Source organism: Cryptotermes secundus, unplaced genomic scaffold, assembly GCF_002891405.2.
Source record: "Cryptotermes secundus unplaced genomic scaffold, Csec_1.0 scaffold1014, whole genome shotgun sequence".
NCBI classification, from domain to species: Eukaryota; Metazoa; Arthropoda; class Insecta; order Blattodea; family Kalotermitidae; genus Cryptotermes; species Cryptotermes secundus.
This window is the reverse complement of record NW_019741308.1, coordinates 136,744-160,839: the sequence shown is the minus strand read 5'-3', so window position 1 is coordinate 160,839 and position 24,096 is coordinate 136,744. Positions and strand designations below refer to the sequence as shown.

General features: G+C 36.2%; 1 protein-coding gene across 2 annotated transcripts in view; it reads left to right on the top strand.

Moving 5' to 3' along the window:
- LOC111872726 (zinc finger protein 271) overlaps nucleotides 1–24,096 on the top strand; it is a 49,459-nt gene that overhangs the window by 8,319 nt on the left and 17,044 nt on the right. The window contains exons 2-7 of one of the 2 annotated variants that reach the window (XM_023866885.2): nucleotides 5,051–5,170; nucleotides 5,260–5,660; nucleotides 7,874–8,033; nucleotides 10,217–10,438; nucleotides 12,520–12,743; nucleotides 18,834–19,035. In XM_023866885.2, the coding sequence (XP_023722653.1) occupies nucleotides 5,051–5,170; nucleotides 5,260–5,660; nucleotides 7,874–8,033; nucleotides 10,217–10,438; nucleotides 12,520–12,743; nucleotides 18,834–19,035 (1,329 nt within the window). Of the gene's footprint in view, nucleotides 1–5,050; nucleotides 5,171–5,259; nucleotides 5,661–7,870; nucleotides 8,034–10,216; nucleotides 10,439–12,519; nucleotides 12,744–18,833; nucleotides 19,036–24,096 lie in introns of both variants that reach the window. The other variant, XM_023866884.2, reaches the window with a different exon arrangement.

Below are 24,096 nucleotides of genomic sequence, written 5' to 3'. Positions count from 1 at the left end.
AAGTTTTTGATACTTTGTGGGAGACTATTGTACACTTTTATGCCAGAAAAGTAGACTCCTTTTTGATATAGTGATAAGTTTGATGAAGGTAGATGGAAGTTATATTTTTGTCTAGTATTCATGTTATAGATATTGGAATTTAATTCAAATTTATTTTTGTTGTATACAACAAATAAGAGAAGCGATAATATGTATTGTGATTGAAGAGGTAGAATTTTTAATCTCTTAAATAAATCTACATGAATCTCTACTTCTACGTTCTGTAATGATGCTAATTATATTCTTTTGTATCTTAAAAATTTTTACACTATGTGAAGAGTTCCCCCAGAATATTAATCCATAGTTCATAATAGAATGAAAGTAGGCATGGTAAACCATCTTCAATGTTTCCTGTGGCATAAAGGGCTTAATCGATCTCATTGCATAGCAAGCTGCACTAAATTTAGGTATAGTTTGTTCTATATGTATTTTCCAAGACGGAGTACTGTATACATGTATTCCAAGGAATTTTATATCAGGTGCTTTACAGATTAATTTGTTGGCATAACTGATGACCAGATCAATTTGGTGGCTGTTTTTAATTGAGAATGGTATGTAATGGGTTTTATCAAAATTTAGTGAGAGTTTATTGGCTTCAAACCATCTATCTAAAGCTTCAAATACAAAATTTATATCATTTTTAAAGTGTCATCTGCAAATAGAATTGGTTTAGATTTATTGTTGATGGTTTTTGATAAATCATTTATCTAGAGAAGCAGAAAAAGCAGGGGCCCCAAAATTGATCCCTGTGGAACACCATGTTTTATGATTCCCCAGTTTGAAAATGCATTAGAACTGGAATTTTTACTTTTTATCTCCACTCTTTGGTACCTATTTTTGAGGTATGATTTGATCCATTCATTAGCTTTGCCAGTTATTCCATAGAAATTTAATTTCAATAGTAAGATATCATGATTTACACAATCAAAAGCTTTTGCTAAATCACAGAAAATCCCTCCCACTATTAATCTGTTATTGAGAGCATTTAAAATATTTTTGGTTAGTTCATAGGTTGCTTTTTCTGTGGTTTGGTCTTTCCTAAACCCAAACTGTTCTTTAACTAATATGTTGTTAGAATTTAAGTGTTCAAGTAATCTGTTATATATAACTTTTTCAAAAACTTTTGAGAATGAAATCAGTATGGATATTGGTCTGTAGTTCGAAATGCATTTTCTCTCGCCTTTTTTAAAAGGTGGTTTCACTACAGTATATTTTAAACGTTGCGGAAAAATCCATGATGACAAAGTTTGATTACACAAATGATTCAGTGGTGAACTGATGTAAACAGAGCTTGCTTTAAGATGTGTTCTTGATCTCTGTGGGCAATTTATTAAATATTTTTTTACCCACATAATAAACTCCTTTTTGATGAATAGTTAAATTACCTTGAGGTAGATACAAATCTTGTCTTTGTCTAATAATAAAAGTATGAGAATCAGTGTTTGATGGAAAAAGAACTTTATTTTGCAATACAAATACTAACAATGAAAATATATATTGTGATGCAAATGATAAAATATTTAACTCTTTAAATACGTTTCTACACAAAACTCTATTGCCATATCCCAACATCACTCTGATCGCCTTTTTTGGGAGAAATAAAATAGTAGGCCTATGAGATGAGTTTCCCCAAAAGATGGTAGCATAGCTTATTAAAGAGTGAAGAAAGGAAAATAGATTACCTTCAGAGCTGAAATAGACATATAATATTTCATATTTATAATGACATAACAAGCCTTACTTAATTTTTTTTACAGGTAAATCATATGATTCTTCCATATTAAGGCGCTATCACTTATAACTCCCAAGAATTTAGTACTGAGGGTACTGTTGATAAACCTATTATTATGATTTATTGTAAAAGTATCAGAAATTTTTGTCTTAGTTTTAAATTGAATACAGTGTGTCTTGTTAAAGTTTAAATATAATTTATTAGCGCTAAACAATCCATTTAAGATTTCAGTTGTTATAAGAATATTCCTGTTAAGATCATTTATATTAGAATGTGAAAATAAGATGCTAGTATCATCGGCAGAAATTATAGCTGTAGAAAATGTTTAATATTTTAGGCAAGTCATTTATATATAAGAGAAGCAACAAAGATCCTAATACAGACCCTTGCACATCTCCCTGCCTAACAATAAGCCAGTCTGAGGATACTGTATTCACATCACTTTTATGTATTACTGTTCTAATATATCTGTTACTTAAATAAGATTCATAAAGTGCATGATCTTTCCCAGTAATGCCATAAAATTTAAGTTTGGACAACAAGATATCATGATCGACACAGTCAAAGGCTTTCTCCAGATCCCAAAAATCTCCTGCCACTAATTGTTTGTTGTTCATAGAATTTAGAATCTCTGTAGTCAATTTGTAAATTGTATTATCTGTTTTTAATCCTTTCCTAAATTCATATTGGTCAGTACTTAGGATATACTTATTAAGATGTTCTAAAGTTCTTGTATATATTATAGTTTCAAATATTTTTGAGAAAGAGGTTAAAAGTGATACAGGTCTAAAATTAGACATATCCCATATATCACATTCTTATACAAGGGTTTTATTATCACAAATTTATACTGTCAGAAAAAAACTCCTCCCCTTAACATTTTATTGCATATATAGTTTGTAGGTGAAATAAATGGCGAGCTTATTTTTAAAATAATGGGTGATATCTCATCATATCCACACAAGTTTATTAATTTGAGAGATTTTATTATATTCTATTTCTTTTTATATCGTATTTGTATGCCTACCTACTTCTTTCTTTATAATACTCCAAGTAGTTTTTATTTTATTGTGGGAATATAGGATTAATTTATCATATTCAATTTTATATAACACTCAGTATTTAAGAATAGTTTCTGTAATAAACTCTCAAATTATGATTCTTTTTATTCCTTAGTCCATTGTAGATTTCTCGTTTATGTTTACAAGATTTCATTATTCCTGGTGTGATCCAAGAATTATTTTTTTGGATACATTTTTTCTGAATTAAAGGGAAATTAGAGTAATAAATTCTCAAGTATATTAAATGTAATTTGGATAAAACAGATCTCAACAATCTCAAATATATATTTAAAAATAAATTGAAACTCTTGTTGGTCTTTTCATCAAAGACTGATCCCCATGTTTCCTGGCATAATTGGAATTGAAAATTTGCTATGGTGTCATTATCAACCTTTTCATGTTGCCCCCGATTCTGTACTTTATGTGGTATTAACACCTGGGCATCATGATATTTACCAGTTCTAGTTATATCAGTAAAAGAAATTATCAGTTATAGTACTTGTGGACATGCCCACTCTGGTGGGAAATGTTACAATACTAAAAACATTATAAGAATACAAAATAGCATATAATTGCTTTTTTCTGTTATCATCATATAAGTAATTTACATTTATGTCACCACATATAATTATATTATAACTCTCATGGTATAGTTTATGTAAAATCATATCTAGTTTCTCCAAATAATTTATAAAATTGATCTGTTACATTAAAGTTCACACCAACAATTTCCAGTACTTTATTTAAAGTATGGAGTTGACCTTGATAGAAGAATGTTGGATAAAATTTTGTATTTGATAAAAGTGATGTCCCTCAGTAATTACGACAGTCAATTTAATCACTGCTTTAAAAGTATTAACAATAATGTGTTCCTTCCACTGCCATGGCACCCCTTTCTTATTCCAAATAGAATGATAAAACAATAGACCCTATAGACCATCATCGGAAGGAACATCAATACTTTTAGGAACTACTATTACATTGGGTGTTTTGATTTAAAAATACATAAATATACAATATTTGTAATATACACTTTATACAAAATCCAAATTTCTTACAACTACAGCAACTGTCCTTGATGCATTAAAGTTTTTTCTTTTATAACTTTTTGCTATTTAAGTTAAAATTCTTTAACCAAATAGGTTCATGTCCCTTGTCCTTTCATTTTTCTTGACAGGGCCGAACTTGTGCCGCCTGTCTTTCTTTGGAAGGTAATTCTTGTTGTTGTCCTATGTTTGTTCATAGTGTGCTGTGTTGTTTTTACTTTTGTATAAAGTGTGTAGTACGAATATTGCATATATATGTATTTTAAAAATCAAAACACCCAATGTAATAGTAGTTTCTAAAAGTATTGATGTGCCCTCCGATGATGGTCTGTAGGGACCGAAACATGTTAGGGTGTTATGAAGTGAAGTAGTAAAAGCTTCAACAGTCACACTGGATGGAATTGTTTTATCATTTCTAATATTGTTAGTGTGATGGACCAGAATGAAACAAATAAAAAAAAGAACTAATAAGTCTGTGAATCTCATAGAGTAATGTTCACCTCCAGTTTGGATCAGTCCTAATGGAATTTGGTTAGTATCTGGTGGTTTATACCTTCTTAGCTTTTCAGTAACAGTTTAAACATCAGGTACTAATTGCTCAGCAGTATGTATTTCAGTCTGTTGAATATTGTAAACCCCACATAGGTTCAGTAGCTGACACTTTTGTTGAGATCATCTTTGCAGCATGAAGAAAACAATACACATCCATAGTCTCATTAAATACAGATTTGAATCTGAAATCATCCGAAATATGTGTGCACCCTTCAATAGGTTCAAGATATATATTGTTGTTCGTGATTATTCTTAGAACAGTCTTGTTTATCAGTTACTGATTAATCTTCTACAAATGTGCTTAATTACCTTCTGCTATATTTTTACTCCATGACAGCAGGTAATATGTTAGCAATTGTAAATGTGTGCAGTAAATTGAATAAAACATTTAATCAATTACAGTTCACTGTTTGTTATTTATGTTTTGTATGTTTTCTTTACATGCAATGTTTAACAATTGAATATTTAAATGCTTAAAAGTGCATATTGAAGTATGAATATTCTACCAGTACATTCCAGAGTGATTTTTGATGTATGTTGGTTAGGTTGATGTGAGTTTAGTTCATGAAGATCATTCCATAACGTGCATTAACTGTGAATGTTGCAATCATTTATTTCAGGCTGCAACACTTGACATTTTTGAAACCTTGATATTTAATTATAAGGTGAAAATAGGATTGTTGGATCCATTAACAGCCCATTTCCTGGCCATTGTAACAGAGCTGGCAAGTCAACTACAGGTATTCATATGTTAATTATTTTGAAATTTAAGTATATTTATTGATGAAATTAAGTTTTTCTTGAAAGTAATTACATTTCACATTTTCAGCTTCTCTCTCAGGAAACAAGTGAACAGAAGGATTTTGTAGACACACTCCAGATTTCAGTCTGTAATTCAGACTTAAACATAAGAGGGTCAGATTCTCGGATGAGTGAACCAGTAGTGCTGTCAATCAAAACAGAAGATTCAACTGGAAAGAAGGACTCATTAGAATTTTCTTTATTCAATGATGACAATAATCATTCTGAAATTCGACTTCCCATTAAGAACTCTAAGTTATCTGTTAGTACAGTATCAAGTAAGGAAGCTGGAAGTACAAGATTAAAACAGAGATCAGAGAAGTTATCACAAAAGAAAAGTGAAAATCAAGGAAAACCAGTAAGAAAGACTGAAACAGGATCTGAAATTTATGAAGTCAGTAAATGTTTTAAGTGTGAGATGTGCAACAGGTAAAGTTGGACAGTATCTAATTGGTAAGATATAAACTCAGAGTCTTTACAGTATTATTATTTTATGGTGGCTGATTGGTTTCATGAGTCCACTGTGAGAAACTGAACCCTGAAAAAGAGTGTGGGTCAGTTTGCTGATAGCTGTGCACTGGAGTGTTTAGCGCCATGATGTTAGCAAGCATATGGTCATCATTTGTTACCTATCATCTACGTTGTGATATGACCGCTGAGAGCCAGATTAGTTTAACAAATAAAGGCACCCATTGCTAGGAAATAGCATGGTAAACACGTGTCCGTGGCAACAAATAAACACACAGCAATAGAGGAACTGCTAGAAGTGATGTTTTCTGTGCAGTCCGTGCCAAGGATTCATGGGGAGAACCATCAGGAAACATGAGCGATGAGTCAGAGGTCAAAGTGGGAGGTTACCAGTCTAGAATCTTAAGTTACATTTTTAGACACCACTACCAAGCAATGACTAGTGGTATGTTAGCAAGCATATGGTCATCATTTGTTACCTATCATCTACATTGTGATATGACCGGTGAGAGCCAGATTAGTTTAACAAATAAAGGTACCCATTGCTAGGAAATAGCATGGTAAACACGTGTCTGTGGCAACAAATAAACACTCAGCAATAGAGGAACTGCTGGAAGTGATGTTTTCTGTGCAGTCCGTGCCAAGGATTCATGGGGAGAACTATCAGGAAACATGAGCCATGAGTCAGAGGTCAAAGTGGGTGTTTACCAGTTTAGAATCTTGAGTTGCATTTTTAGACACCGCTACCAAGCAATGACTAGTGAAGCCAGAAGATTTATGTGTGCATTAGTTAGAGTGATTTATAGAGCATGTAGATTAGTGAAAATGTTATAATTATTTGCAGCAACAAGTTACAAATGTTTAATCAATCCAATTATCAAACCAAACCCCATGTCTAGTCACACATGACAATATCAAATTATATGGCAGAATTACTCACAGAAAAGCAGTGGCCAATCAGGTATAGTGATACAACTGAATATAAGTAATCTTCTGGCAATTAACTGTTAGTATTTGCCAACAAATCCATACCTACATCTCTACCCTCTTGCAAGCCCTAAGGTAATGGTAAAGTGATAGGACTATACATGGGAAGGGATCTATTATAACAAGCAAATAGCTGCTGCAACTGGTATTGTGATTTGTAATTTTACATTATGTATATCTTAGTCTGTGGTCTAGTGGTCATAGTTCCTGGCTACAGATCCAGAGGTCTGGGTTCGTTTCCGGCTCTACCAGATATTTTCTGAGAAGTAGTGGGTCTGGAACGGGGTCCACTCAGCCTTGTGATGATATTTGAGGAACTCTTTCAAGGAAATAGCGGGTCCGGTCTAGAAAACTGAAAGTAATGGCCATGGGGATTCATTGCACTGATCACACGACACCCTCTATCCGCTGAAATTGGCACTAAATTTGCCGACAAGCAGCTGTCACTCTGTCAGCATAGTTCACTTGCAGACTAATATCACAGAGTTTTTAAATTTCTTGATTTCTGTCTTCATCATTTTACATTCAGGAATCGGCAAGTAGCAGTTAGTTAGATCAAAGTACCCACTTGATCAGTCTCACTGTATGAAAAATATATAGATGACATGAAATATTTTAGCTGTAATATTTTTCAGTTACATGTGTATTTAACAGTAAAAAATACATTTAGGTACTAAAGTAAAAATGTAGGCCAAATTTATATTTTGTCAAATTATAATAAGAATTCAAAAAATAAAATTTAAACATTTAGCAACTTACACTTGAGTTTCATGCAGGAGGGCATATTGCTCTTCATGCAAAGTGTTGTTAAAAATTTTATTAAAATCCATCCAGTAGTTCTTGAGTTGTTTCACATGTACCATTTGTACCATAGATAGACACACTGAGTGATCTTAATAAGTACTCTGCAAGGTTGTGAATGCTCATAAAATGCCATATGGGCAAACTGAACCCCAGATAAGCAGGAGTATGCTATATGACAATTTGAGCAGTCATGTAAAACTTTAACTGTGGTGTAAGAATAAACAGCTTCCTGTATAATTTGGAAGAGTAGAAGTAAACTGGAATTACTTTCTTCTTGCACATTTTCTCTTCACTCTCAATTCTGTACTCTATTCCTTCATTGTGTTTGCAATAAATAGGTGACAGACAGAACTAATTCCTGACTTTTATGCCATTTATAGCAGTTTTGTTACTGAAACAAAATTAGTAATACATGTTGCAAAGTGTCAGAAAGATGTATCATCAACAACCAAAGCAAAATCTAGAGGCAGCAAAATATACAGCTGTAATCACTGTGAAATGGTGTTCACTGCACGAAGATTCTTAACTGCACATACAAGCAGGGTAAGCTTCATTTAGAAGAATATATAGTTTTGTTAACTGATCATTGGTATTTATAATGTAAAATCCTTCTGGATCCCCGTTTACATCTCTCTTTGCTCCCTGACTGTTGTTATGAGAGATACTATGGCAAAATATGTAAAAATCATCCATATTCTCAGTTGTTTTGTCATGAAGACAAAATGTATGGTTTAATGCATAAAGTGATTTAAGATCTAAAAGTTTGTGATGATGATATATTAATACTGTTATTGGCTTTTTAGACATTATCCATTGTCCTGTTTTTTGTTCAAGCCAATAATTGCATGAAGTGATTTGTTTCATATTTACAAGCCTTGTTACTGTGTGTCACCACAGAGGTAAGTAGTATGAGATAATTGCTGTCACACCCTTTCAATTTTGGAACCAGAATGCGATGGTAAATAAGAATATTTAAGAAAGCCGTCTTCTGGGATGTGGTGCCATGTAGAAATTGTGTTAACCAATGTTTCGGAGGAACGTATTGCCTCCATCTTCAGGTTAGAAGAGCGAACCAGCAGAGCAGGTGCAACAGACTGAATCCAGTGGAGTAAACACAGCTGTATAAGAGAAGGAGAGAAGGAGTGTGGCTACATAGGGTAATACACATAATAGAGAGGGGGAGGGGAAGGATCTGGTGGAATAGCCAGCAGCTAGTGGGCCAGAGCTGCTATGGAGTATGTGTTAGGGGGAGAGAAGGGAAGGTTAAATGGAGGGCATTAACCCTGTAGCTTGGGGGCTGCGATGGACCTGAGTGACCTATAGGGTCTGCAGTATTTCAGAGGTTACTTGAGGGAACAGATGAGAGGCTTCCATGACTTGCTGAGACAAAACCCCATCTCTCTTTTCATATTGTCAGGATGGAGCTGTACTTTCGACATTGGTGCACAGGGCTAGAGCTCTATGCAATCAAGACAACCTACATGCAGAGTTGGTACTCCTGGGGCAGGCAGAACAGATCCACAGAGTTCTCAACTGTCGGCTGAACATCAGTCAGCCCGAAGGTAAACTGGACTCAGTTGCCTTCCTGCCTTATGTCGGGACTATATTCAACCGTATTAGCAGAGTGCTGTCCCAGCACAACATCAAATCAGTGAGCCTGCCTCCAGCCGGTCAAAGAAAACCTGGGACTAAGGACACCAGATGTATACAGTATCCCATGCGAGTGCAGCAAGGTCTATACTGGGCAGACAGGCCATTCTGTGGACACGAGGTTGAAGGAGCATCAGCAGCACATCCGTCTCGAACATCCAGACAAGTCAGCTGTTGCTGAACATAGTATTGATTTGGGACATCACATTCAGCTTCATAATACCTCCATCCTCGCCATCAAGACCCGTTATATGGATCGCATCATTAGGGAGGCCATTGAGATTGACCTCCATCCCGACAATATGAACAGAGAGGTGGGGTTTTGTCTCAGCAAGTTATCGAAGCCTTCATCTGTTCCCTCAAATAACCTCCGAAATAGGGCAGACCCTATAGGCCACTCAGGTCCATCGCAGCCCCCGAGCTACAGGATTAATGCCCTCCATTTAACCTTCCCTTCTCTCCCCCTAACACATACTCTATACCAGCTCTGGCCCACTACCTGCTGTCTATTCCACCAGACCCTTCCCCCTCCCCCTCTCTACTGTTTCCCTCTGTAGCCACACTCCTTCTCTCCTCTTGTACAGCTGTGTTTACTCAGCTGGACTCAGTCTGTTGCACCTGCTCTGCTGGTTCGCTCGCGGATTTCTTCTTGTCTCCTACCCTGAAGATGGAGGCGATGCATTCCTCCGAAACATTGATTAACACAATTTCTACATGGCACCACATCCCAGAAGACGCCTTTCTTCATAGTCACCGCTGTGAAAACCTCAAGTCATACATAAGAATATTTAAGTTTATTAAAGATGCATATAGACGATTAGTCTAATGTACACATAATTACAAGTGTTAAGTAAGAGTTCATTAATGATGTGTGATTTAGGAATTAAGAAATTTAATTGTTTTAGTACAGTTTATTTTAAGGTAAACTTAGACAAAAAATTGGTACTTCAGTCTGAAGAAAAGGAACATCAGAACACATTCAGAAACACAGAATGTATTTGCACTATATGAAAACTGGTGAACACCTTTCTATTCCTGATCCATATTCATATATTCCTGTGTATGTTTCATTGCAGACTCATAAAGTGGGAAATGACATCGCCACTGAAGAAATCAGCAATGGGTTATGCACTGTCTCTGAAGACTCTACAGGGCTGAATGATGAAATTCAGTTATTGCCTGAGAATTTGCCTTTCTTATGCTGTAAGACATGTTTAGTGGTATACAAAACTCACAAGGAGTTTGAGGTTCATATTTGTAAGAATGGAGGAAACTGCCTAAATGAAGGGACCATACTGGTAAGCAGGTTTCTTTTTCTTTTTGTGTGATCAGCAGATTTGTACTCTCCAGGCCATGAATGTAATCTTTTTGCTGGCAGAGAGCAAGACATCAGTTAAATGGTTCTTGGATCCAAAATTTCAGAGGAGTGAAGACTGAACAAATTTTTGGCTTCCTTCACCACCTCCCCCACCCCACAATAACAAGGAGTTTCAAACAAGCTGCATAAAGCTCAGTCAACTCACTTTCTCCTTCCATTGATTTCTAATCCTATAGATCTGTTGCTATTTTTATGGTACATTTTTGCGAATGATTTATTGCATAAATACAGATTTGGTATACGCTACATTTGTCAGATATGATGAGCACATTCTTCCACTGTTGCTATGTTTGTCACTATTTACTTCCAAATATCATTTCAGGCATGAAGTGTGAACTTGTCCAGGTGTTGCTGTGTAGTCTGATAGATGGTTACTAAAATGTCAGAGTAACATAACAGTTTTAAGCATCATTCCAGAAGACTGTAGTCTTAATATTTCTTGTATGTTTATGCTATACAGTAAACCCTCACTAATTCAGTTGTCAGATAATCTGGCTCAAAATATGAAAAATACTGTTCACAGTTCAGTGCATACTTAGACACATGGCATTTAGGAAGGCAGATGAGTCACTTGTTTTTCAGACAAAACTTGAGTTTCATCTAACCTACATTATTATGTTCAAAAATAGGTACAACTTTTGAGTCTTCTATCAATGAATAAACATATTGCCTTTTTTTAGTTTTTCAATAAAAGCTTTACGGTGATATTTATTTATTTTCAGCAGCACTTATTAAATTTTCCATTTGTTCATGTTGTAAGTTTTTTGTCTTTTAAGGCTACCTTTTGCTTCACTAATCTGGTTAATCATTTAATCTGGATGACCTGCCCCAGAATTAATTTGGATTAGTGAGGGTGTGCTTTATATTCAGTAGTTCATTAGCCACCAATAATCAGTGTTGCTCACAAGTTCAGGCATCTACCATGTTTGTATTACTGATATGTAAGCTAAAAACAAGCATTAACAAGAAGTTCTGGAAGAACTAATTACCTGCTTTCCTTTGATATGAATACCACATAGAAAATGAAAAAAATTAAGGGGGATACACAGATAGCAAGGCGATTTTGTGAGCCTCCTTTAATTTTTTTCAAAATAAGGAAAATAGACTAAAATGGTAGTCATGGATAGGAGTGTGATATTAAAGATGATGATAAAGAAAGTGTATGGTCATGTAGACTGGATTTAGTTGACCAGGATAGGGCCCAGAGCTGGGTGTTATGAACATGGTAATGAATCTTTGCATTCCATGAGAAAAAAAAACCTTTCTTCAACTAAGGAATTACAGTAAAACCTTTTTTTTTTATTATTGGTAGTGGGGTGGGACTAAGTCCCTTGTACTGTGGCCACTTCTGGCCTATTGTACCAGCCCCAGATGATAGATAGGTGAGGGTGATTGTGGAGCAATGGAGCAGTTGGTGGAATGAAGATTGGCAGGGCAAAACTGTCCCAGTGCCACTTTGTCCACCACAAATCCCACTTGACCAGACCCCAGATCAAACCCGGGCCATCAGCGACTAACCACTTGAGCTATGGCATGGCCACAGTAAAACCTCACTAATTTGGAATTTGTGATAAATCAGACGACTTTTTTTTTTTTTGGCGTGTTACAGCCTTGATGATCACATTGCTGCTGCCTAAAATGTTTGTAAAGACCGATGTCAAAACTTACATTTTTTTTTTAACATTTTGGGACAGTTAAATCTGAATTTCACAATAAAGTTGTATTGCCTAAAAAAGACACATGAAATCCATTTTATAACTTCCCTGAACATATTTTCCGTAGCACGTCCATAATTTGGAGAAGGGTTCACTCCCAATAAGTCCAAATTAGTGAGGTCTTACTGTATTAGCTTCTTGAGAAGGATTATGCTGTCTAGACTTCACATTTTAGAGTTCTGAAGAAATGGTCCTCACACATTTAACAAGAATGTTGCAATTTTCATTTAATTTACTCCCCAAAATCAACTGCTTAAGTTTACCAGAAAATTTATTATATTTATAGGATAAATATGTACAGTTATCTGGAAATAAGCTGATAACAAACCTGGAGAGATTGAAGGCACTGAAGAAGTACAAGTGTGGATTGTGTCACGAAGAATATCGAAGCATGAGACGCATGTCTTATCATCTTCCACGTTGTACTCAAGGCCCCTACAAGTGTGAAATCTGTACTGAGGAATATATGTTCAAGAAAGACCTTAATTTGCATAAAAAGAAATTGCATAAGTAAGTGAAATACTAGGTGTAAGCATAATGTTGCAGTTATTGTAATGTAGTGGTAGTACTTCTCCTTTGAATTTTGGAAATTGACAAGGAGTTCTGTATATCTGGCTGCAATTACATATGTGTGTGAATGCATGTGGCTTTGTGCAGGTAAACATGAAAACATCTCAAGATAGGTCATGATTATTTTCTTTTGTTTTTGTGTCCTACTTATGACAGTGACAAAAGCTGGATTACTACTGGAATTAAAATATTTTTCAGTGTAAAAGAATTTATATACTTAATATTAGTATACATATTAATGATCCAAAAATAAAACTTTATTTTAAAAATTATTCTCATTTTAAGAAAAGTAATTTGTCCAGTAAAAAAACTACATTATCATTAGTTAATTGAAACTTCCAATAACAGGATCAAAACTTGGAATATCATGAGAAATGTATTTCATAAGTCTACTATATCCAATCACATGCCTTCATTTAAAATGGATGACATGAATTTTCAGTTTGAAGATGCAGCAAAGTTTTCAATGAATAGTTTCTGAGTGTAGCAGATAATTTACGAACACATGTTTATAATAGTAATTCACCTTTTGGATTATTAAAGAATGCTTATCAGACTGCTTTTCCACGTATGAAAGTAATTCCTGTAACTACGGGAGAAACTATTAGTATAATTTGTTCCCTAAAATCAAAGAAGTTTTCTGGCTGTGATGGTATCACGTCAAAAATATTAAAATTGTGTAGCATTGCTATAAGTGAGCCTTTTTCTTATATTTGCAACATGTCTATTATGACTGGTGCATTTCCTGATCGTTTGAAGTATGCAGTCATAAAGCCTTTGTATAAAAAATGTGATGAAGCTGACATAGCAAACTGTAGACCTATTTCTGTGTTCACTGTATTTAGTAAAGTTTTAGAAAAACTATGTATCATAAATTACATCAGCATCTACAAGTGAATAATATCTTTGTGCGGGAACAATTTGGTTTTAGAAAGACTTATCAACTGATCATGCTGCTTTTTCGCTTACCACTGACATACTTCAAACCTGGGATAATAAGCATCTAACTGTTGGGATTTTTTGTGACCTTGCCAAGGCGTTTGATTGTGTTAATCATGAGATATTGATTTCCAAATTAGAGTATTATGGTGTTCAGGGTTATAATTTAAATTGGTTTAAATCCTGTCTATCAGATAGAAAACAAGAGAGTGCATCTCAAAATTGATGATAATGATTATTTCTCCAAATGAAAAAGAGGTAAGCAAGGAGTTCCTCAGGGGTCAATCTTAGGACCACTTCTGTTTGTTATTTATATTAACGACTTGCCAATATGCATCAATAAATTTACCAGTGTTTTTATGGATGACACCAGTATTTTGGTCACTGGAAAAAATCACTTTGTGCTTAAGCACAAAGTTGTGGATACCTTGTCTCTCATTGTAAATTGGTTTATAGCAAACAAGTTGATCTTAAATATTAACAAAACTAATATTATTAATTTTGCTCCTAAACATTCTGCCAACTCTTTGCTGGAAGTATCCTTTGGAAATGTGGTAATGAATGAAGTCAGTGTAATAAAACTTTTGGGTATACAAATTGATAATAAATTGAATTGGAAGAGTCATGTGGAATACATCCTTCCTAAACTCAGTTTTGCTATTTTTGTAATTAGGATTTTATCTTATTTTATGAATTTAAAAGCCCTGCAAATGGTGTAGTTTTCCTACTTTCATTCTATCATTAAGTATGGAATGGTCCTCTGGGGCAATTCGACTAATAATTCTGGAGTTTTTAAATTACAAAAGAAAGTAATAAGGATCATATTGGGAGTGGGACCCAGAGACTCATGTAGAAGCCTTTTTAAGAAATTAGACATTTTACCATTGTCATGTGAATATATTTTTTCCTTGATGTTGTTTGTGACAGATAATCAAAATAATTTCTGTTCAGGTTCAGAGGTTCATGGCCTGAACACTAGAAGCAAAAATCAAATTAGTATACCAACTTCAGATCTTTCTGTTTTCCAGAAGTGCATTATGTTTACTGGTATTAGGTTATTTAATAGATTGCCAAGGACCATTCAAAGCCTTAGAAAGGACAGAATCAGTTTTAAAAATAATTTATTTTCGTGTCTCATGAATAACTCATTATCTACAGTTGATGAATTTTTGGAGCATACAGTAAATGATTAGTTAGAGTATTCTTTAGCTTTGTACTGTCTTTCTCCTTTGTTTGTTTGTTTGTGTTATGCTTGTGGCCAGTTTTATGTTCATTGTATTTTGGACTTGTGAAATGTGAAACATATGTATGTATTAATAGAATTATCATGCCATCTTTCTTCTAACTCTGTATAACCAGAGCAGTCAACAGAGTGTTGTTAAATGAACAGAGAAACAATATAGCGCTTTGAATGTCTGTCGATGCTCTTACCTTGTAATGGCTGTAAATCATTTCTGACACAAGAAGCCCATTACAATTAATGATAAGTGTTAAAGTACATCATAATTTTCAAAAAGTTGCAATTTTCATCTAAGCTGCTTCCTAAAATCAACTGATTAGGTTCATCAGAATCTCTGATACACTTTAGGATAATTATATAGAGGTGACTAGAAAAATTCAGGGAACTGAAGGGGTACAATTATGGATTGTGTCACAAATATTGGATGATGGCACACATGTTGTGTCATTTACCTTCCTGCACTCAGGGCCCCTGCAAATTTGAACTATATATTGATTTTTTTTCTTTCTAGTGGGGTTAGACTAAGTCCCTTGTACTGCGGCCACTTCTGGCCTATTGTACCAGCCCCAGTGATAGGTGAGAGTGATTGTGGAGCAATTGGTGGAATGAAGATTGGCAGGGGAAACCAAAGTACTCGGAGAAAACCTGCCCCAGTGCCACTTTGTCCACCACAAGTCCCACTTGACCAGACCCAGGATTGAACCTGGGCCGCTGCAGTGGGAAGCCAGCGACTAACCACTTAAGCTATGGCACAAACTATATATTGATTGCTACTAAGTTTTTGTAGAATAGCATTTTGTTTACAAAAACATCAGTAAAAAGAGAAATAGAGCTTATGCAAGAAAGTACTTAACATAAATGGAATGCTCTGGAAAAGCATGTTTACTTTATATGAATTGTTGAGACCTTATGTCGTCACTGAATTTCATGAACATAAGTCTAAAAGATTGATGCTTACACTGAAGAACTCATTCTGGATGTCCTCCATAGTGCAATACGTCACAATATTTTGTTTCTCATGTCCTACATAAAAATAGGTGCTTATGGTCTGTTAGTATAAGTAAGTAATGTGTCATCTCATAAAGTCAGCTTGCCTCAGATAAGCAGACAGTTGTATTTTTCATGGTCTGTATATCCATGTCAGAGGAGAGTGGATGTCCATTAAAATCAACAAGGAATGTGATAAGCATGTGAATTACTGAAGTCTCTTCAGTAGTCTCATAATTTTGATAATTCAGTGAAAAGGTATTTGAAGTCCCAGTGACTGTCTTTTTTCATCACTGTAATTCATTCATTCATTTTATTTGGCATTCATAATTCCTACAACAGTAACACTTGAACAAATCAAATCATTAAATACATCATTCTTTAAATCTTTTTGACCAAATGCCTAAAGGAGTAGAATTTTTCAACAATAAATAATCACTCTTGACATGGGTAACCTATAATTATAATATAACACAATATCAAACCAGATAAATAATCAAATTAGATACAATATGTAAATCAAAATGCAAGTTAACCTTATGAGTTTATCAAGAGAATTTTAAGAGTACTACAGTAAATCAAAGAGTCCTACATATGACCATATCAATCACCGACCACATTGAGATACTACAAGCAACCATTTGTTATCTGTATCAATTACTGAATAGAGGTTTTGCTGTGCTTACTACTGTCCCTCTAAGAGAAACTCATACAATACGAAGGGGGACCCAAAAATAACCGGAAACGACCTGTTGCGCGATCATGCTTTGTAGTTACGAGTTGTGCTGCTAGGTNAATTTCACGCGCACTCTTTGTTCCTTCTGGTCGGCCATCTCGCTAATCGCCAAAGGGTTGAAACAGGAACGCACACAACAGAGCACCACAGACAAACCACTTAACTCAGACTGATGCCAGCTCACTAACAGTTGCGGGAGACCCCCCGCTAACACCACCTAGCAGCACAACTCGTAACTACAAAGCATGCGCGCGCAACAGGTCATTTCCGGTTATTTTTGGGTCCCCCCTCATATATAGAATGGATGATCTAGTAAAAATACTTGTAGCCCATGTTTAAAGTCTTTAAAGCCATCTGATTTTCTTAATTCCAAAGGCAGTCTATTCTACAGTTTGATACCCATATTGATAACACTTTTCTTAAAAGTTGATATGTTACAATTTGGCACCTGAAAATCATCTTTCCTTCTAGTAATACGAGGGTCGTACTGAAAGTCATGAGCAACAATTTTTTGTAAAGTTACATGCTTAATTATTTACAAACCAAATGCACCACCTCAATTTACAGACCTTTCTTTATTTTTCCACATAATCCCCACTTCTTTGTACACATTTCTCCCAGCGTTCTGGGAGTTTGAAAATTCCGCTTTTGTAAAATTCCGTTCCAGCCTCCCAAAAACACCGACGCACTGCTTCTGAATTGCCTCCCTTGTCTCAAAACGTCCACGCAGCTGATCCTTCACAAATCTGAAAAGATGGTAGTTGGAGGGTACCAGATCAGGGCTATGGGAGGGGTGTGGAAGAACTTCCCACCCCATCTTTGCAATTGCTTCCAATGTGAGGCGAGCAGCATGGGGGCGAGCGTTGTCATGCAGGATGATGATGTTTCGTCCCAGACGTTTATCGCACAATGCATGACAGAAATTGTGCAGTGTCTGGACATAACCAGCAGCATTGGTGGTTTGCCCAGGTTCCAGGAATTCGGCCAGAATAAACCTCTCTGCATCCCAGAAGACTGTGCCCATCACCTTCGCAGCTGATGGCACTGTCTTTGCCTCCTTTTTTGATGGTGAATGCAAATGGTGCCATTCCATACTCTGCCATTTCGTTTCAGGCTCAAAATGGTGAAACCAGCTTTTGTCACCTGTCACAATACAGAACAAAAAATCATCGCCTTCGTGTCCATATCTCTGCAGCAGTTCTGAGGTGACGGCTTTTTGCTGACCTTTGTGGTCTTCGGTCAATAACCACTGGACCCAACGAGCACAAACTTTCCTGTAGCCCAAGCTTTCAATCATCTCCTGTACTGCACTGTGCCCTATTCCAAGTTTTCGGGCTATTGTGTCCACAGTCACACGCCTGTCATCTTGAATGATCTCATCCACTCTTTCTTTGCTGTGTTCAGTTGAGGCTATTCGAGGACGACCGCTCCAAGGCTCATCTTCAATGCTGGTGTTCCCATCTTTAAAATGTTTCACCCATCTTTGAACACTGCTCACACCCATGCACACACTTCCATAAGCACGCTGAAGTCTCTGGTGAATTTCTGCAGCAGGGATTTCCTCTTTCACAAGAAATTCGATGACAGTACGCTGGCGAAACGACATATCGTCGGCCATTTTGTTAGTAGTGATACTGGTCACATGATGCAAGCTATTGACATCACAAGACACTCAAGGTTAACACAACAGCTGGTTCCACCTACCACCATACTCTCTTTCATCTGCTGTTCCCAGGTTGCATGCAAAAAAAGTTGCTCATGACTTTCAGTACGACTTACGTACATTCATATAAATCTGAATTCCTCATAATATTTCTGAAAGTAGGACAACATCTCAAAGATATACAAGGAGGTAAGAGTTAAAATCTTTAATTCATTAAAAATAGGTCTGCATGATGTTCTGCTATTTACACCCATTACAAAATGTGATGCCACATAGTCTTGGTAGACTACACAGGATCCGTCCCAGAAGATAGTACACTTCATAGTCACCACAATGAGAACCTAAAATGGAGTATGGGCATTACTTCATAGAATAGTATTTGGATTCTTTAAATCGATTATATCTACCTCATATACATGCTAAACAATAGTTATCATGGGTGTTACAATGTGTTTGGTTTCACAGGGGTGCTAATAGTTTCTTCTGTGATGAATGTGGCCTAACGTTCAAGTTCCGAACGTCCCTCCAGAAGCACAAAGTGAACCGTCATGAAACAGAACAAGGTCCATTTTCATGTGAAGAATGTGATAAGAGATTTGCAAAACGCATACAGCTCACTAACCACAAAATAAACACTCATCGTGTTGAAAGGAAATTTTTGTGTCAGGTATGTTCTGCAGCTATAAAATTCTAAGCTTTAAGTCATTTAGTACCTTTGCAAGAATGGCTTTCTGGTCTCTCTCAATTGTAGTAAGTAGGGTGGCTCATTATTATATGCTCTGTTTTAGAGGATGGTTTCAAGACATTAAAATAATTTTAAAAAGTTCATATGAATATATACCATGTAGGTGTTCCTTGAAGAGATATAACCATTAGAAAATGTCAGCACCTGTCCATAAAAAACAGGCATTCCAAAAACATTTTATTTGTGTTACAAAATGAATGTAACTATCATAATGATGCCAAATTTTGTGGTAACATTGACAATACCTGACAGTCTTTTTTTTTTTATTATTGCTAGTGGGGTGGGACTAAGTCCCTTGCACTGTGGCTACTTCTGGCCTATTGTACCAGTCCCAGATGATAGGTGAGGGTGATTGTGGAGCAATTGGTGGAATGAAGATTGGCAGGGGAAATCGAAGTACTTGGAGAAAACCTGCCCCAGCACCACTTTGTCCACCACAAATCCCACTTTACCAGACCCGGGATCGAACCTGGGCTGCCACGGTGGGAGCCAGTGACTAACTGCTCGAGCTATGGTGCTGCCCTTCCTGACTGTCTTACTCCAGATATATAGTATAATCCTATAGACAGCACTACTGGTAGAGACTCTAATCTTGAGACTTGCAGGATGAGGAAGTGGAGTGAAAAAAGAAGGGGTGGATGAAGGGGAAGGGAATAGAAACAGACCTACCTGCTACATATAGCATCATTTCAGAACACATTGAACACTATTGTATATGTGTAGTGCTCAAGCAGACTGAACTAAAGCAATTGTGTTTGTATCTCTAAAGTGTACAGCATCATTTAAGGTCATAGTGGCCACTGACAGATTTTTTTATTTAGTATGTATGAATAGAAACATCTACTGTAATAACTGTGTTCAGGTCAAGTGCCAGAATGATGCTGCCACCACAGAATGATACCATTCTTTGATAGGTTATGGAAATAATAACAAGTGTAATTGAGAACTGTAATGAGTAATCATGTCAAACATTATTGTTGTTGCTTATTAATAAGGCAACAGAGAGGGTAGCAGCTTACACAGGGAATTCCTGGTCTTCTGTACTTATATTAAGAATCACGAGGAAGCAAGCAAAGGAATGCTACTTATCTGACCCAGCTTCTGAAATTACAAGGAGAGAGATGAGAACATCATGTAACATTGTGTTTGTGGATTACTTTGATATGTGTGTTACCAGAAATACAATTCAGGAATGCAGTATCAACATTACCAGAGCTGCTACCCATTGTAAAACAGAAAATACGTTTGTGTTGGGGCCGTAAATCATTGGAGAGGTTTGTAAAAACATGCAATATACATGGAGAAAATGCCGGTCAAAGAGAAAAATTCTTTTACCAGAGCAAACATTTTTGACTGATAAAAATGGAGGAGTACCAGGATAAGGGACACTTAATATTTTATATTGATGAATCGTGGGATGACAGTAACCTAACCTTTCATAAATGCTGGAAAATGAAGAAATTGTGGGTGTCTAGACCAATGTGAAATCTGCAAACAGGCTTATCATGTTGCGTGTGGAAGGAATTAACGGGTTTCTTCTTGATGCGGAGCTTACATATTGCGCAGGAAATGCAATGGATGACTGCCATGGTCAGATGAATAATGTGAACTTTGAGAAATGGGTAGTCAAAAAATTGATTCTCAGCACATACACACATACACACACACACACACACAGTGTGTTCACAGTTCACTGTATCACTGTGTACTAATTGACAAACCACCATCAGCTTACACAGTAAAAGCAGACTTGAGTTCCTGGCTCTGCAAGAAAGCATGAACTGTAATGAGACCATGTGGAAAATGAGCTGTACAACCTAATTCTTCCATTGAAACCCAAAGAAAAGATTTACAAAATTAAACACATGTTGGAAAAATGTAGTCATACAATAGTTAGATTAACTCGTTATATGTGGTTTAAATTCCATAGAACTTGTGTGGGCCACACTAAAGAGAACTGTGCATGAAAACATCACAGGAGATTGAGCCTACAAAAATTGCTACAAGTGACAAAAATTCAGTGGCACTTTTGACACAAGAAGACTGGGAAGGATTTTATAGACTCACAGAAACACTTGGACACCAATATTGGGAAAGAGATGGGATTGTTCCAGATGTAACAGACCATACATTCATTAACCCCTCAAGCGTGTGCGACGCACCATATGCGTCCGCTCAGTTACATGCATCTAGCGTGAGTTTAAGCGGGGGTATTTAAATCCCTCCCAGTGCTTTATTTTCGCAAGCATTGAAGGTTTTGTGCAGACATTTATCTAAATATTTTTAAGCAACGAAATCGCTATTTGAAAAATTCCAAAAAATTATATTATATTTACAATTGTTTACAGTTCATTATTATAAATATGTATTTACATTTTGTCAAGCTATTTCTTTTTCCCAGCCCTCCATATCCAGTGTCTAGTAGTTTACCTTGGTGTGGAATTGCTCAGAACAGGGGTCTATGCAGAGAGATGGTGTCCCTGGCAGTTTTTACACCTGTATCTGGTTTCTTTTCTCTTTCCGTTTTGTGTAGACACCACACACCTTCTTCTTCCACCTTTATAAGTTTCGCTTTGGGGATTTTCTTGAATGAAATGCTGACCTGTCAATCTCATACATTCAATGTCGGTATCTGAAGGACTCCCTTTGTGCTTTTCTAAATTCTGTCCATGGGACTTTGCTATGATCTTATTCACTAAGTTTATTCTGAATAACAGATGATCTTTCTTGTTACCAGCCTTGCAGTACAGAATGTAAGCATTCAACACTGCCATATTTACTTAGTGGTTGAATAATTTCTTGTACCACGCTTTTTGCCTTTTCCTTTCTAGCAAGAATGTTTCTAGTAGCGGATCTTTCAAGTCTACACCTCCCATATATTTATTATACTCTATTACACACATAGGTTTATTTACAAATTCTAATCCACCCTTTCGACTTACGGGTTGCATTTCGTCTGAATGTTTATTAGTCAGCACTGAGACATCGCGCTTATCCTTCCACTTCAACGCCACCAATTTCCCACACTTTGCACTAACTACTTCTCCTTTCTTCAATTTCTTTTTTAGATCTATTGGCATAATTTTGCACGTAATACTCACTGTTCCAACAGCATCTGTTGTCCTCTGAACTAATCTCTAGAAAAGATCGGGACTGCTATAAGAATTGTCCATTTAACACATCTGCCTGAGTCTAATAGTTTCTCGCACAAATTTAGAACAACTTTTGTTGAGAAAAGATCTGTGTCTTTGGTGATTTCACAGCCTAATTTTATCCCTGATCCACTGTAATTATAAAATTCCACAAATATCCTGCAGAATCACAAAGTTCAAAAAATTTAAACCCAAAATGGGAAGCTTTCATAGGAATATACCGTTTCCACGAAAGTCTACCTTTCCACAATAACAAAGATTCATCGACACTTACCTCTTGGCCCGGTATGTACACTTTCTAGAACTTATTTTTCAAATATTCACTTACCGGAAGAATTTTGTACAATTTAGGATCTCTTTTTGCAATTTCCTTATAGGTGGTATCTACAAAATGGAGAAACCTGGTCAGAAATGGAAACCTTCCTTCACTCATTACACTGGGAAAAAATGGTGTTTCTAACATATGTTTCCTACTAAAATACATCGTGAGGCTTGGTTTCTGAATTATTCCCATCAGCATAAGGAAACCTAGGAATATCCTAATTTCATTCGAAGTTGTGGGAACCCAATTTGAAAGCGCTATTTTATTAGCGTCAGGGGCAAGAAACTGTCCCGTCAGACAAGTTACATGACCAAATGCCATGGGGCTCCGATAAGAGTGTGTCGCAAAGCAGAAAAGGAATAACAAATTCTTAAATGTTGACACAGGCGTCAGGCAACTTCAACCCCTAGGTTTGTAACATCGTAAATCAGACACAGCTTCTTTGTCGCCAGTAAGCCAAGCCAGTAAAAAAAACACACACACACACACAGATAACAAGCACTCAGTGAAAGCTAGCTAACAAATTATCTCTCTGAAGGCAAGTCGGAGTGTGAGTTGGAACAATTATTTCGTAAGCAGCAGACACCAAATGCTTTGTCCCAAGCAAAGTGAGTAGAAAAAATACCACACACAGACAGATAGCGAGGAATGAAAGAAGTCAGTATTAGCTTACATAAACATTCACTGGAAGTACATACATCAGAGCGTAGGTGTTAAGAATTCTTAGTGAAAAGTTTGGACGCAACATATGCGGCGCGCACGCTTACAGCACGGGTTTGAGAGGACGCAGACGGTGCGTCGCACACGCTTAGAGATTTAAATGGCTCCGCTTAAAGTCACGCTCAAGGGGTTAACCTCAGTCCTGGTAGTGTCAGTGGTAGTGACTGTGGGAACAGTGATACTCTCAGAGTGACTTTTGACAGCACTAAAACTGACACTAAGTACAGTAAATGTTTTGGCTCAGGTAGTAGTCATTGATCCATGTTGTCTGCCACACCTTTAATTTTTCCAGTTTCTCCATTCCTCATAAGTCTCATAATTAGAGGCTTGTACTGTAACACATATTACAATTTGAATTAGTCCCAAGCAAGCTAAGCTTGGGAAAGCACATCACATACACATCCAGTGGCTACTCATGTACTTAATTTGCAAACATGCACTTGTGCTATGAGAATGCAACAGAAATGCTACAAATGCCGGTAGAAGACATAAGGAAAAGTGCTGTATTTAAAGAGTGCCAAATCATACTTTCCTTTCTGCTAACTCTGAGAGACTGGAATATTTCATGGCATATGGTGGGATGCCTGCCATCCATGTTTTGTGCATAATGTACAGATGGAACAGCTGATCCTTAACCCTTTGACATGGTCATTTAAATTCTGCGGCCGCGGCTCCTGCGGTAATATATTCAGCCGGCCATTTAAATTTTGCTCGAAAATTATTTATTCATCATTGTTCTTAAATTCTATGAGATAGGAACATGAAACTTTCACTAAAATGATCTTAAAT